A 17,089-nucleotide genomic window follows, 5' to 3' on the forward strand; every position below is an offset into this window, starting at 1 on the left:
TACATAATGAAAGGAGAGACTTATGATGTTTCAACCAAGAGGACTTGATTCATGACTCTCCCATGAGTTTTGTATGGATACTGACAAACAAATCACCCGTTTTTACTACTTAAGACATAAACAACTTTATATGAATGATATAACTAGGTAAATTTAACATAGTAAAATTCTATAGTGGGAAGACATGAAAGTAAGATGTTATTAAAGAAAGTTGAATTGATACATCTTTTTATATATCATTCAATCTAGACACCGAATGAGTATACTACTAGTTATTAGGATTATAGCAAATACAACAACTTTTAAGTTTGTTTTTTTTGGTATAAATACACGTTTACTTAAAGTAGAAAAGAGAAAGAGTAAATGAATTAACCCCAAGTTTACATGCAAAAGGTCGAAAGCTAACAGCAACAAATCATTTTAATTTGTTTTTTTAGAATCGTTATAGAACAATACATGGCAATGAAGCATAAGAACATATAATTTCGATTTTATCTTCGTGTTTTCTCAATTTTCTCCTATTATCTTCTGAAGTGCTAAATATTTTTATTGATCTATGTGTATACATTAGATCACTGTCCATTCATTACATATATAGCTAATAAAGAAACCATGATGTATTTCTTCATGTTGTTACTATGTACTTTAATTTTATAATTCAGTTGTAAATATTTGAGTAACTTTATTAACTCATTCTAATCTCTATACATTAGAGAGTTTAATTGTGTAACATTAGATATTTTAATTAAATTTCTAGAAACAAATTTCATTTAATTGGATCCCTTCTTCCAGCTCACAAGGCGAGATAGAAATTTCTTGACATCACAAGGATTCCGAAGAGAGTATAAAGCCACGGTGTCCTTTTCGGTTGATGAAACAACAATTGAATACCCTTTTCCTCTATTCTTTATAGCCTACAAAACCAATATTTATAATTAAAAAGGGAATAAACCAATGTATATAATTTGTTCGACAAACATTCGAAATGCATCTTATAAACAAAAATGACATAAGATGTATTTAAAATGTATGTATTAAAATATTATAATTATTCATATTATGTATAGTGATTATTAATAATCAACATTTTATGGAAGAAAATTAGAATGCCTTTATTGGTATGGATTTGAACAATGTTGGTTGAGTAAGTAATTGGTTGAGTAAGAAAATTAGAATACCTTAAATGCATCTTCATCTGTACGATCATCGCCGATATAGATAGGAAAAACATCATTTGAACTTCCATATCCAAGTGTTTCAAGTAAATACTCTAATGCATGTCCTTTATCCCACTCGATATCAGGTCGAATCTCAAAAACCTAACATATGGATTACAAATAAGTTTCAGTGTCAATCAACCAGATAAGATAATTGATCTATCATTTTTATTTCTAATTTTTTAAAGAACTAAGGCTTTCTTAACATCTAGATGAATGGTATATCAATATTTTGTCTCCACTCACCAAAAAGTTAATTCCTAACCCCAGCATCTCTACACCACCCCTTTCCTAAGGACATCTTCAAACCAATACTAAAACATATATTTTACAACAAACATAATGTTAAGTGCTCCAACGCAACACTTAATTTTATATTAAATTTGGTTTTCGTAAATAATATAACACCAAATATAGTGTTATACTATTCGGTAAAACGATATATAGTGTTAAAGTTTCACTTGTACAAATTCAAACTTTAAATTTGAACTTATTCATCTTTAGTTTTATGTATATATAACAATAGTCTATATTATGTTTTTTTTTTTTTTTTTTTTTTTTTTTTTTTTTTTTTTGTTTATTTAACTTAACAAAATAATTAATTATATGCAAATAATTTATTATTTTATAAATATTTAATAGCATAATTTATAAATTTGTTGCGATAAAAGAATATAAGTTAAGTTGGTAAGAAGTTAATAACGATATCACTTGGAATGATAAAACTATAAATAGAAATATACTTAAATTTTTTAATGGTAAATAATAGATTGGAAATGGTTTAAGTTTACACGATCTCCACATTTTTTATCATTTTTTTTTCTAAGATATAATGTTAAAAATTGGAGGTGATCTATAAGTTTCACATGACATGTAAACCAAGTGTTCAAACATCCATAAGACCAGTTAGCAACTAGATCACTACGAATATGGAGGAATGGTCTTACAAACAAGGAACCCTTGTATTGATATTCAGAAATCTTTTGAAGTTCTTACCTTTTTGCCATTCGATAGTCGGAACTCTTTGAAGTTGTGTACCACAGATGTGACAAGTTCTTCTAGCATCGGAAAATCCTTAAAAAAAAATTAAATAATGTTTTTTTTAGTTTTTACTAATATAACTTATAGTTCAAAATTCTATTTTAGAAGTACAAATAAACAATATTTATATATTCGAATGAGACACAATATACCTTATTAGAAACATGTCTAAAATGTACCGTAACACAAAATTTATTATTCTCCAGCACGACACCTTTGATACTCCGGGTTTCCTCTTTCAGTCCATCAAGTATCTATAAAAAAAGTTAATGTCACAATAACTATGTAACTTTACAATTATAAAATTTACAATTATAAAATTCATGTCAATTATATATATATATATATATATATATATATATATATATATATATATATATATATATATATATATATATATATATATATATATATTACCCTTAAAAGATATATAAACTTACGTACTCAAACACATCATAATATGTTGTTTTTTTTTTTTTTTCATATATTCATTATAATGTTCGTAAACTATCTTGATTTATTTTCAAAATTTTTGAAATTTCACTATTATTTTTCTTTTACATCACATGTTTTTGCTGAACACCTACTAGGCTATATATATATATTGTAGTTGAAAATAAAAATTATGTAAGAAGAATATAAATGTATAATTTATAAAAATCATGGAAATAATTAAGTTACAAATTAAATTATAAGAACATTGAACAATTAAAATGTATTATATGATACAAAACGACGTAGTATAGTGAGTTTTGGTACATAAACTTATATATACTCTTAAGGGTATATTCACTTTTCTCATATATATATATATATATATATATATATATATATATATATATATATATATATATATATATATATATATATATATATATATATATATATATATATATATATATATATGAGTTATTGTGAAAACTAAAAAAACACGTTTATAATCAACTCATCGTTATTCGGTCTTCACCAAATAATACATCTAAGGTATATCTAGACTCAAAAAATAGATTTGATAATTTTTTTATTTATTCTGGAAATTTATATGACAATCAACAGTTATATAGAATGTACAATCAACAGTTATATAGACTGCTGATGAGCACAATCAACAATCATATGGATTGCTAATGCGCACAATCAGTAGTTATGACTGTTGAGTGTGTTCATATGAACTAGTGATTGTGCATATATATATATATATATATATATATATATATATATATATATATATATATATATATATATATATATATATATATATATATATATATATATATTATGGTCACCAACACTTCTGTCACCTACTAGCACAACAAACCTTCCTTTATAATCATATATCAATAATCACACATGTGAATATACTTATTCATATACAAATATACTTATATATCCATATATGAATATATTTATTTATATGTGAATATTATTTTTTTCGACGTCCTGGTATGCTGGAACGTTTAAACGGCAGATTTGAAATATATGATTTTATTTTTTTCTCGCGTTTTCGATTTCATAATTGTTGATATCTAAACCTTCATATATATATATATATATATATATATATATATATATATATATATATATATATATATATATATATATATATATTACGGACACTCAAGTGTTGCGCAAGAATAAAAAACTATATTTGTTTAAAAATTACAACAAATATAGGTTATGAAAATTAACTAAAGTATTACCATTAAATATAAAATATAATTCTTATAAATATAAAATATAATTCTTATAAATATAAAATTTATTTAAACATTTTTTTTGTTATCTTGTTTCTTTCATTTTGTTTGCATGAGGTTTATTTGAACTCTTCCAATTTCTAACTAATATCATAATTAGTGATTTTTAATGTTGTATAATAAGTGTAATATTTTATTAAATGAGTCTTCAAGATGTATTATCCTCGTATTATTGTCTAATATGAAACATTGCAAAAAGTGTTAAATTACACTTATAATATATAATAAACGTACAAATTAAAAAGTTTTAATATTGTAAGTTTACTCACAAGATGATGAGAAAACCCGAACCAACAAAACTTTTACTTTATTTAAATATTTTTTATGTATGTTTTTTCTATCACTTTTTATATGATTTGTCTCTAAGTGTGATTATTCAAACAATTGATATTTTTATAGTAATAATTAATTCAACTGTAAAGGTTTTATAAAAATGATTAATTGATTATTAAATTAGTTAAAATATATTTAATTCCTCATCATACATTGTACAATTTTAATTTGAACAATTAATAATCATCTAACAATAATAAGAAAAGTCGAAGAGTTGTATAGATTTCAGATCACTATAAAACTTTAAAAATATTTAAATATTAATAGTTTTAGATAATTTTTAAATTATTTAATAGTTCGATTTAAGTTTAGTATTTAACCTTATGTATGTATTAACGAGTTAAGCATATAATAATTAGAAAAAGAGATAAGTCTTAATTTAGAAATTTAGAAATTAGAAGTTAAATTCGTCAATGAAATTGATATCTAATTATTACTACATTTATTGTAATTATTATATTAAAATATTATATGAAATTTTATAAAATAACAAAAAACCCATAAAATGACATGTAGAAAAAAATATATTTCAAAATAACCAAAAAAATAGTATTTAACAAATTAAATAAAAATGTAACATGTGGTAAAAAAAATATTCATTTATTAGAGTAGAAGATAAAGATCTTCATATATGAATGAGTATATGTTTATTCTCAAATGATTATTCAAATGTGAATATTTCGGTTGTAGATAGGGGTAGCAGTGGCTATGGTATTATTGGTTATGGTGGTGAATGTGGTAAACGTGAGAAATATAATGCCCATATTTGTGAGAAATATAATACCCATATTTGTTATCCTGTTCTTAATTACATAATTTTCTCATATCTCTCTCTCTCTCTCTCTATATATATATATATATATATATATATATATATATATATATATATATATATATATATATATATATATATATATATATATATATATATATATATATATATATATATATATATATATATATATATATATATATATACTTATATTATATATCATATTAGAGGTCTGTATCACTTTATATTATTTTTGGATTGATGAGAAAAAGATGCAACATATTTTCATGAAAGAATTTCACAATATATGCGACATACTTTTTTTACCAATTATACCCACTTCCATAATTCAAGTTAACCAAAGAAAAGAAAGGAAATGGGTGAAAGTGAGAAGAAGGTAAATGAAATTGATGTTCCCGAGTTTCAATAAAGGAGGAAAGTGGAAAGAAGTGAAAGAAAATGGAAGAATCACTTTTTATTGTAACTTTTCTTTCAATTTGGAAAGATTTGGAGACAAAAAACAAAATGTTTGATTTCTTTCCACTTCTTTTCAATTTGGGAACACACAAAACAAATTTATTTTCTTTTTTATTTTTCTCTTTTTTTTTGTCTGCTACAACTTGGGATCTAGGCGTTAATATAAGTATCATTTATACAATTCTATATAATATATAACGATTTAAAAGTATTATAAATTGAATTATATTCAATGATTAAAGTATAAATAAACTGTGTTTAAGTTTCATTTTTTTTTTTCTATAAATCAAACAAACGCTGCCGCATCATTTCCTCGATGAACAAAAACTTAAATATACATTACATGTTATTATTTAAATTTAGAAAATAATACCTTGTAAATTGAAGGCAGGTATTTCTGTGCTGGTTGGAAAAGCACAACTTCATCACCCTACAAAATTTAAACTTATATCAATTATGAGTTCAAGTCTCGATTGATACCTAGGTCGTTGATGATAGTTAAGAGTAGTTTCATTTTACCGTTTTAAAAAACTAAAGAAAAAACAAAACGGAAAACAAAATTTTAACTTATTGATATTGATGTTACAACATATTTATCGGAATACATAGTTATTACATATATTGACTTGAAATGAATAAATTATGCTAGCTTACATTTTTGTCAACACATTTATTATGGGAATTTGAATCTCCAACCTTGATGCACTGAAATGGAGCTGCTATGTCAAGCCCATGACTCCCAGCATAATATATGTCATCTAATTTTACAAATTCATAAACCTAAAAAATATTGAGAAATTCAAATATAAGATTTAAATGTTTTTACATTCTTATAATTGATACGGTCTTTTAGTTTGTTTTATGTGCGTCGGGTTAAAATGTTATACCTTGTCGCGGCTTCTTCCACTTATGATCGCAGTGGGAAAACAACGTGCGACTTCACCTACTACTGTTTTCATCTGCAAGCGTCAATAGCAGTTAGATAAGTATTAGAATTCTTATACGACTCTTTATTATTTTCTATAAATTTATATGCAATTGGCTTATTTAAATATATAGAAATTAGATAATATTATGTGATCGGTTCATATCGTTTTATTTTATTGTTTGGTTGGTCCTACGGCCATACAAAAGAAATATTTTTTCTTTTTATTTTGCGTTACATTTTCTATATATTATTTGAGTTTTCAGATAAAAAAAATAATAATATACCAAAAGTATTCTTATGTGCCGTAGGAAAGGAGTCCCAAACAATCTTCAATTTTTTTTTTACATATAAGCATATCCATATTTTGAAAAAAAAAACTTGGTTTTTTAGATTGAATATCATAGACAACTTATATACATGTTTGATTTTATATTTTTAGTGTACATGATCTAAACGTGTATATGTGTGCATATGCATAAGCACATACATTTATACGTTTGTGTGAGTTTTCTAACATTTCATGTTAACCCATTTATTATGTAATAATTTCGTGGAATGACTTGTAAACCCGTTTATTTTAATTACCAACCTTCTTGGACATAAAAGCTTCATCTGGATTTGGTACAATGTTGGAGAGAGTTCCATCATAATCCAAAAACACAACAATTTTATCCCCTTTGGCTTTCACAATTATTTCGTCAAATGTCTCCAATGCAGATGGATGTTTCTTCTGTGTTCATATTAAATCAAACAAAAAAACCAAACTTTTTTTTACAAACCCTAATTAAAACGTTTAAAGAATCAAGATATTTCCTTTTGAACCATGTTCATCTAACATCCAATTTTCAAAATGTAGAATAGACAAAAAGAAAGAGCTTAAATTACCAGCCATGAAAGATATTCATTTTCGTTCGTTGATAATTCCAGTAATCCCATCAAAATATTCCCTTTTGATTTGTAACTTTCTCTACCTGAAAAAAAAAAAGGAGGAAAAAAAAAAAGAATATAGTCAAAGAAAAGATGCATGGATTAATATTAAAGATCTACCTTAATTAAAGTTGTAGCTAGAAAAAGAAGCTGAACACTTCGGACATTGTACTTCAGTATATATATAGATTATATACATAATAAATATACGGCGTGTTGTGTGTGTGTCCAACAAAGATTCTTTAAAACAAGTGAAAATAGACACCTTGGCAAACCAGTCATCCTCAATGGATTCATGAAATGTTAACATATATAAAAACACAAGACGAGATTCTCCCAACGTTATGTTCCAGTGTTTATTGGCTAATTAAATTATTTATTAAACTCGTCGCATGAAGAAGAACATTAAAATATTGTATAATAAAGGATTATAATCATTATATTTACCTAAAATAATTCATTTTGATGTATTGTTGGATGTCTTTTCTATATACATTTTAAGAAATATAGCGAAACTACAGTAAAAACTTAAGTCACTTCATTATCTGTTGGCAATATATTTTTATTACTAAAAATAAATACTTTATATCAATTTAAATAACCCAGTATATAATATTATGTAATATAATATTTGATTCTCAACAAGGCATGAGTTGAACTGATCTCCTTAATGCTCATACCATGATATATAATTTACATACTACAACTACATTTAAAAAAAATTGTTAGTGACTACAAAAATCAAATGAAATTTGTTTTCATGAAAAGAACATTGTACATATATGTGTCTTTCTATCGGGAAAGGGGAATAATTATAAGAAAACTAATAAGGGGCTTGATTAAACGGATATAATCATTGGTATATAACTAATTGAAGAACAGTTGCTTGTTAACCAATTGTTGAGGTTTAAGTTCAACTGAAAAAGAAATGTGTAGTAAAGTAGTGGATATAGTAGTGGATATAAGTGTAAACGGTTTTAAAAGAAATATAGTTAGTTTCACATACTTATATATTAATGGAATCCAAGTAATATTCACAAACAGTCATACAGTGAAATAATCAAAGATTCCAAACAACCAATTAATTTCGATTATATTTAATAAAATAGTTTTCTTCCATAAAATATTAGGTAGGATCTTCAAAAGATTTACAAAATCTTTTTGTTTTGAACTGCCTTACTTCAAAAAAAAAAAAAAAAAAAAAAAAAAAAGAAAAAAAAAAAAACTCAAAAGAAATCGCGAGAATGATTGTATTCGATTAAACTTCGAGATTCTCTAAAAGATTATTAAGAAAAAATCCGGGTACCTTATACCCAAATGTGCATATAGATTTGCGTCGTCACGATCTTGATTCTTGAGCTTGAACCGTTTGCTAATCGGTTCGAGAAAACTAAGTATGTTTTGAGAGAGAAACCAAGAGTTTGGATTGGAAAGAGGGCAACAATGGTTGATCATATATAAACGTGAAAGAGTGTGTTTTAGTGTTTATCATGAAAACAAATTATTTAAATATTTGTTATAATTAGTTTTTTTTTCGCATTCCCCAAAACTAGGAGTTTTTTTAAAGCGGGTTATGGTACAATTGTCCTATATTTTATTCTATTTGTAGAATAAAATAATTTATTTTCTATTTTACGTAGACAAAAATTACAAAATTGTCCATATAGTTTTTAGTTTAGAATGTGTGGTATAATTTACAAAGGGTTACAAACACATTTATTGCATTTTTTTACAAACATTGTCCATGTTGTTTCGAAAATTTATATGAATTATCATTTTTACTAACACCCTTACTTTCTGTCTATTATTGTGAAGATATTTGCGTCTTTTCAATAGCAAAGATTGAGTTTATTATTATAGATAAATCTTAAATACCATTTATATAACATTTTCTATATTTTATATTTATGAATTTGTGTTTTTTCAACCTTTTTGAAATTTCACTTTTACGTTTGCATTTTGAACTTTTTAATATATAATTTCTAACCTCTTGTTGTTATCTCTCGTAGTATATATATATATATATATATATATATATATATATATATATATATATATATATATATATATATATATATATATATATATATATATATATATATATATATATATATATAATTTTTTCTTAATAATTTATTTGGTTAACTTTAAAAAACTATTTTTTACGTGTTTATGTCGGTATACACTATAAAAAACAAGATCATTAACGGCGATGTAATTAGTAGCGAAACCAACTTTTAGCGGCGACTCTAGCTAAATTCGCCGTTAAAAACTGGTGCTGCCACTAATGCCTTGAGGCCGAATCCGCACTAACACTTTCTGATAAATCTCAATCGTTCGATCGATGATCTAATCCAACGACTGGCGTTCATTGTCGCACAAAGTCAATACCAACGACAATTTGTCGCCGCTAAAGGTCGAAATTGTCGTCGGTAAAGGTGGAATGAAAAAATCATGGTAACTTCCCTTCAGAATTATCGTTGCTATTGATGATTGTAGTTGCTAAAGACTTAAGTATCGCCGATAAACGTCTGCACAGATAAAAAAACCGACGCAGAAGTCTCTCTTTCTGCTTCTTTCTTTTATTCACCTATTGTTTTTTTTTCTTCCCCCATTTTCTTTGCACCAAGATCGATTCCATCTACGGGGAACTCCCCATTGTGAGGTTACCGATCGAAGGGGTTAAGGGATTCAATTACTCTGGAAAAAAGGGCTTCAACTGCAGCGAAAATCATGCATCTTCAATAAAAGGTAGCTTCAACTTCTCATATCGCTTTCTCTTTCTCCTATAACATCAATTTCCATCTCAATCTTGTGATTAATTGCAAAATACTTATCAATTTCATTTTTTTAGGTCTCTTTGTCTTGGTGACCGTGTGGTATAGTGTGACTACCGAGGACGACCACCAACAATTACACCATCTCTTAGATTTCGGCCACCATAGGTTCTTTTTACATTGAATTTCTATATTTTATTGCAAAATATGTGTGTTTGTATGTATTATGTGGAATTTGGCATATGTATGTATAAATAGTGTTTTTTTTTCATCACAAGTATTTTTTTTGGTGTATTCGGAGTATGTATGTGAAAAGTTTGCGAAATTGGTAAATTTCATGTTTAACCATTCTTATTAAAAAGTTTGCAAAATTGGTCCTTAAGCTCGTATACAAGGCATATTGGGAGGTACGCTTAGCGTACTAGCCTGTTATGGCCACGAAGCTCATCCACGTATGCTTGGCGTATGTGGAGTACGTTTCATGTACGTAACCAAATATGAAACCCTAATTTTTATGGCATTGCACCATATTTAAACCTTGTAATAGCCTTACTAGGTCATGTTATCCCCTCTTGTCCAGAAAATTGAAACCCTAGTGAGTTTTTAAGATATTTAAGCCATAAAGTGTGATTGTTGGTGCCTTGTGAAGGAGAAAAAGAAGTGAACCATTTGGAGTTGTGCTTGGAGCATGATGATCTGGGATTAATTCATCATTTTCCATCCTTGTGATGTAAAATGCTCCTATCTTGCTAATCTATGATGTTAGATCTAGTTTTGGTGCCATTTTGTGGTTTTTGAGTCCATGGATTGATTGTTGAACCTCTTGATTCAATCCAGAAGTGATTGATGGTAGATCTAGGGTTCTTTTGGTCCATTTGTCCATAAAAATGCAAGCTTTGAGGTGTTTATGGACTACATTAAGACCCTTTGTTAAGTTCTTTTGAGTTATAAAACCCCATTAAGCCATGCATACATGTAAAGTTGCCAACTTTACATGATAAACCACCTTAAAGAAGTCAAATCTAAGAGTTAGGTTGAAGTCTTAGATGATTAAGAGCTTAATGAGGGAAGTTGGCAAAACTAGTGAGTACGTTAGGCATACAAGATACTTATAACACCCTGTTTCATATCGTTTCCATTTCGGGGTGGTGATCAAGGATTGGGGTATTAGCAGGATTAGGATCCTTGAAGAACACGCGGCGTACCTAGGGAGTATGCGACGCGTAATGCTGCGGAGGAGGTTGTAACATCCCTCCTCTGGCAAGTATCAAAACTGTAACAACCCGAAATTTCCGCATCATTTTAATGTAACTCTTTCATAATACAATTCGCGCAACCGATCGTCGTTCCGATTCCGATTTCCGATCTTCCGTTTAATTAAGTCATTATCTAGTACACATTTAAAATGACTTATTGGGTGTCTTAATACATTTAGAAATCATTTTAACACCCAACTTTAGTGATCGGAATATTTCTAGAATTTACTGTATCGGGTTATGGTAACTCAATCGGGTACGACCAAAAGCCTCGTCTAACACCGGTATTGGGTAGAATTCCACCGTGTCCAAAACTTAAACACTATATAAACGTGTTTAAGACTTCATTTGAAGCCTTTGGTCAATTTACCATCAAATACTACCCACCTCTCTCCTAATCCAAGTTTAAGGGATCCAAACTCAAAATTAAGGCTTCTAATCTCTAAGGTACCTTCCTAGCCTTAATCTATAACACATTTGGCATTCAAATTCGAGTTCAAAGCATGAATTAGGACAACATTCATGAGTTTACGGTCATGGGACCTTCATGGGCCGTAAACTCATATATAAAGGGTTTTTAAGCCCTAAAACCCTTCCTTTGCATAGTTGGACACTAGATATGACATAATGGCTTAAAGGAAAGAGCTTATAACATGTAAAACTTGGATTTAGAGGGACAAAAGTGAGTTTACGGCCAAGGATCATTCTTGGGCCGTAAACTCATGTTCAAAGGGTTTTTGAGCCAATTAACCCTTCCAAAACCTAGTTGGGACTTAGATATGAACTATGGGCTTGCTAATCTAGACTTGGAACACTTTAAACTTGATTTTTGAGCAATAAAGATGAGTTTACGGCCAAGACATGCTCTTGGGCCGTAAACTCCTCTTAAAGGGTGATTTAGTGCCTTTAAACATGTCAAAATGCTTTCAAACTCAACCAATGGCTTTGTGGTAAAATCTAGATGCATCTAAAAATGGTTTAAAGGGTTGAAACATATCAAAAGTATCATTTATGGGAGTTTACGGCCTAGGAGCATACCCTTGGCCGTAAACTCATAAAACAATGTTAATGATGCATCAAACACACCCAAATGACTTGTATGAAATTCTAGAATCACATGTGATTGTTTTAAGCATCAAAAACTATCTTTTTCAATGGTAAAGGAGAGTTTACGACCTTAGAACATACCTCTAGGCCGTAAACTCCAATAAATGTCTTAATTGATGTTCTAAATTCATAACCATGCTTAGAAAATTAGTTTGAATCACATGTAATTGCCCTAAATAGCACAAATCAACTATCCTTAGCCATGGGTGAGTTTACGGCCGTAAACTCTATGAATGTGGCCGTAAACTCATGTTTGAAATGATTTGAATCCATTCCAAGTGTTCCAAGGTGTTTAGATAATCATTTCTAGCAATCCCTAAGTCCATTTGAGCCCTTAAACCATCAAAACCACACCCACATGAGTTTACGGCCGTAAACTCATGTATGTGTGTGTTTCATAGTTGAAAACTCTCTAAAATGTTTACTCTTGGGGAGTAAACTCAAGTCCCAAGTCCCTGGTGCCATTACAAATCCGAAGATGTCACCCGGGTCACTCCGAACGCTCGTTTTGAGGTGTTTAACCTCATTGGAGTGTAATGTTCCATATGATTAGTGAATGTATCTCTAATTGTATATATATGGACATTATATCATTTTACCTAGGGTCATCGCGAGTAATCAAACCCCGAACCGACGTATAGCATTCAAAATCAACACGTTTCCGAGTCCGGTGAGTTCATACCCCTACCGTTTTTCAATGTTTTCATTGTTTTCAGGGGGGAACACAAGCAAAGTACAAGGGAATTCTTGTACTCAAAACATGTTTTCAAATGTGTGTTTCATATTCTTATGCTTTTACAACTGATAACTACAACTGATAACAGATCGAACATACAGATCACGTAACATATATTTGTGAAATAAGTCTTTAAACTAGTATGTTTTACATGTATTTCACAAATGGTTTTCCACATTTTATCAGTTAAAAGCATGACATTAAAACATTTGAACATAATACCTGTACACTGTTTTGTCCTCGGTAACACTCCCCACACTTATACGAGTGGAGGACTATCATATTATTACTAGTAAATTTGTTATTCCTGTATGATTGGAGACACGTCCTCGGAGAACACTCCACCCAGGTTACGCGAGTGGAGGACTACACCCATAACCAGAATCTCTGGTATTTAGAGAGCGTGACTTGAGTGTATAGATCTATACGGGGCTGACTACCCCACACCTAGCTGCTAGCTACAGCCGAACCGAAATGGTTCAAGGGTGACGAAAGTCATAAGTATGTGGACGACTTATTGCCACATGTGGACTACTTATTGCAACAGGTTTCAGTCTATTGTATGGTTATGGAACTCGCAATTAGGATAACAGAGATTTACTTACAGTAATAATGGATTACTTTATACATCGTTTACATCTTTTACATCTTTCACGTACTGTAGCTAACATTCAGGAAACTACGGGACTTTCCTGGGGAAAACATGGAACCTAACCACGATTACATCTTTTACATCTTTAACATCGTTTACATTAGAAACCTACATGCAGGAAAGCATGGGGCTTTCCTGGGTAACACTTACATAACTAGAAAGAGTAACAAACTGGATAACATTACATCTTTTACAATTTGTAACATACAATAAGGAAAGTATGGGACTTTCCTGGTAACACAGGATAAGTAAACAGAACAGTTTAACCAGACAGATAACCAACTATATATTTTCACATGAGTAAACATGTTTTCAGTGTACAAACTTACTATACTTTACTTTTGTGAAACAATAACCAACTTTTAAGAAAATACGGGATTTTCTTGGTGAACATAACATTTCAGAAACAGAAAGGAAACCGATACATTTTCATAAAACAAAACCGCTTATGAACTCACCAGCTTTATGCTGATTTTCAAACCGCTTGTGTTCTCAGGTCAGCGTTAGAACAGGTACCCGAAGATCCTTTTGCTCGAAGACGGAGTACACGAAGATCGGTTTCATTTTGTTTATATATACTATGTATCACAACTGTACAAACTTTACTTTTGAAACAACTGCAAAACTTTTATTATGTAATGTAATGGTTGCTTTACTTTACTTACTATGTGTATTGGATTTGATACTCAACGTGGTAGTCAACCCCGGAAATGTATTCCGCCTTCGGTTTTCGGGGTGTGACAGATTGGTATCAGAGCCCTTGTTTATAGTGAATGAAGTATACCAAACCTTATATGGTATAAAACTATAAACACTAAAGGGCCTAAGTGCTCTGAATTAAAAGTATCTTCAAACTACGAGTATTTTCAAAAGTATACAAGTATACCGAACCATCTTCATCCGTAACCACAAGTAGAACAAAACATAAGTAAATGGGTGTTGTGTACTACGGTTAAACCTGGGCAGTTATGTAGTCGTGTCTAGGATCAATATAGCCTGGCCAACTATATTCATTCGAGACACGGCCAACATGTGCTTGGGAGTGACTGTGGTATGTGGCATGCCTAAAACTTACCCTAATATCCCAAACATCGAATCATTGTCGTAAACAATTCATGAAATACTATGGAAGTATTTCTCGATCCCGATCCTCTGTAGTAATCATTATTCAAGTGGTTTTCTGTGATCACTCTTAGCGATAAATTATCTGTTCGATAAGTCTTTCCTGCTTTATTGCTTACTCGAATCATATAACTGTCATATCTATCAATTCAATGTAGAGGACTTACCATCCTCTTTTCCTTGATCTTATTAGATCAAGATGCCTCCTCGAAAGAGACCTAGCTCAAAGAACAACAACAATCCTTCCTCACCGCCACCTCCTCCCCAGTTCGATCTAACATCACTCCAGACGATGATGACCGCTGCGATGGTAGCAGCTATGTCACAAATGAACCCTAGTGGTTCAGGTAGTGGTACTCAATCTCAAAACCCTGAGGGTAGCCAGGGACACCAAAGAGGGGGTTCCTACAAGGATTTCATGAATGCGAAACCAACATCTTTTAATGGCGCCGGAGGTGTCATTTCCTTATCTCGATGGTTCGAGAAAATTGAGTCCATCTTTGCAATCTGTGCTTGTGCGGAGTCCGATAAAGTCAAATTCGCAGCTTGTACTTTCGTGGATAAAGCCTTGACTTGGTGGAATGGCCGAGTCAAATCTCTGACATTACCTGTAGCCAATGCTATGGACTGGGAGGCCATGAAAGAACTTCTCATTGCCGAGTACTGCCCCGTGGTGAAATGCAGAAATTAGAGCACGAGCTCTGGAATCTGAAGATGAAAGGTTCCGACATTGTTGCATATACTTCCCGATTTGATGATCTCGCACTTCTCTGCCCGGGGTTAGTCACTCCTGAAAACAAAAAGATCGAAAGGTTCGTTTGGGGATTATCTCAACCAATAAAGAGTCACGTTTTGGCTGCTCGTCCGGATACCTACGATAGTGCCAAGACCTTAGCACAAATTCTGATTGATCACAACGACGATGTTAAGGAAATCACTACCACTTCTGAGCCGACTCAAAGGAGTGGTGAAAAGAGGAAATTCTGGAAGAAGAAGAAGGGTCAGTCTTCTCAAGGATCCTCCAAGAAACAACAGACGGTGGCAGTCCATGCTGCTACCACTACTCCTGTTGTTGCTGTTTCTGCTATGGGATCCACAGCCTCAACTCCTACCAGTAAATATGCTGGTAACCTCCCTCTGTGTGACAAGTGTAAATACCATCACCATCCTGGTCCCTGTCGAGAATTGTCTTGCACCAACTATGGTAAGAAAGGGCACACTGTTCGATACTGCAGAACTCCTACCCAATCAGCCAACCAATCATCGGGAGCAGGTGTTAGTCAAACCTGCTATAACTGTGGGGAAGTTGGGCACTTTAAAAGGAACTGTCCCAAGAAGTCAACTGCTGATAACACTAGAAGGGTTCTAACCATGGGACGGGAGGAAGCAGTTGCTGATCCCACTGTTGTTTCGGGTACGTTCCTTCTCGACAACTAATATGCTAGTATTCTTTTCGATTCGGGTGCTGAAAGGAGTTTTGTTAGTCATGCCTTCAAACGTAATCTAAAACCAAATCCTCAACCACTAACCGAAACGTTTACCGTCGAGATGGCTAACGGTGAGAAAGAAAGCGCTAACGATGTATTCATAGGTTGTACGCTTACCTTAAATGATCACTCATTTCCTATAAACCTCATGCCCGTCTCCATTAAGAGCTTTGATGTCATCATTGGCATGGATTGGTTGAGTCCCAATCATGCTGACATTCTTTGTTACGAAAAAGCTATCCGTCTCAATCTTCCTTCGGATCAAACTCTCGTAATCTATGGCGATAAACCCAGTTCCAACCTTCATATCATTTCTTGCATCAAAGCTCGAAAGCTCCTTCGAAAGGAGTGTGTTGCATTCTTAGCTCATGTGATCAACGAGAAACAAGAAGTTAGAGACCTCGCGAGCATTCCCGAAGTCTGTAACTTTCCTGATGTGTTTCCCGAAGAACTTCCAGGAATTCCTCCCGAACGACAGGTCGAGTTCCGTATTGACCTGATTC

At 30.9% G+C, this 17,089-nt stretch overlaps 1 protein-coding gene across 1 annotated transcript; it reads right to left on the reverse strand.

Moving 5' to 3' along the window:
* Positions 1-732: 732 nt before the first annotated feature.
* Positions 733-8,856, reverse strand: LOC145034181 (putative trehalose-phosphate phosphatase D). Its single transcript, XM_078982542.1, has 10 exons — positions 8,756-8,856; positions 7,408-7,493; positions 7,112-7,252; positions 6,482-6,553; positions 6,249-6,374; positions 5,968-6,024; positions 2,411-2,512; positions 2,214-2,291; positions 1,179-1,319; positions 733-914 (listed from the first exon to the last, which is right to left on the reverse strand). The coding sequence occupies exons 2-10, from the start codon at positions 7,456-7,458 to the stop codon at positions 771-773; spliced, it is 912 nt and encodes a 303-aa protein (XP_078838668.1). The 5' UTR covers positions 7,459-7,493; positions 8,756-8,856; the 3' UTR covers positions 733-770.
* Positions 8,857-17,089: the final 8,233 nt, after the last annotated feature.

The sequence above is a fragment of the Lactuca saligna genome, chromosome 3 (assembly GCF_052625555.1).
Source record: "Lactuca saligna cultivar CGN05327 chromosome 3, ASM5262555v1, whole genome shotgun sequence".
Taxonomy (NCBI): domain Eukaryota; kingdom Viridiplantae; phylum Streptophyta; class Magnoliopsida; order Asterales; family Asteraceae; genus Lactuca; species Lactuca saligna.

Bases quoted from the DNA above. Each gene is read 5' to 3' on its own strand.
- LOC145034181 (XM_078982542.1), bottom strand. From the start codon at position 7,458: ATGGGATTACTGGAATTATCAACGAACGAAAATGAATATCTTTCATGG. The intron at 2,513-5,967 runs GTATTATTTTCT...CTTTTTTTATAG, and splicing joins ACCTGCCTTCAATTTACAAG to ATACTTGATGGACTGAAAGA. The intron at 1,320-2,213 runs GTAAGAACTTCA...TCCATATGTTAG, and splicing joins GACTATCGAATGGCAAAAAG to GTTTTTGAGATTCGACCTGA.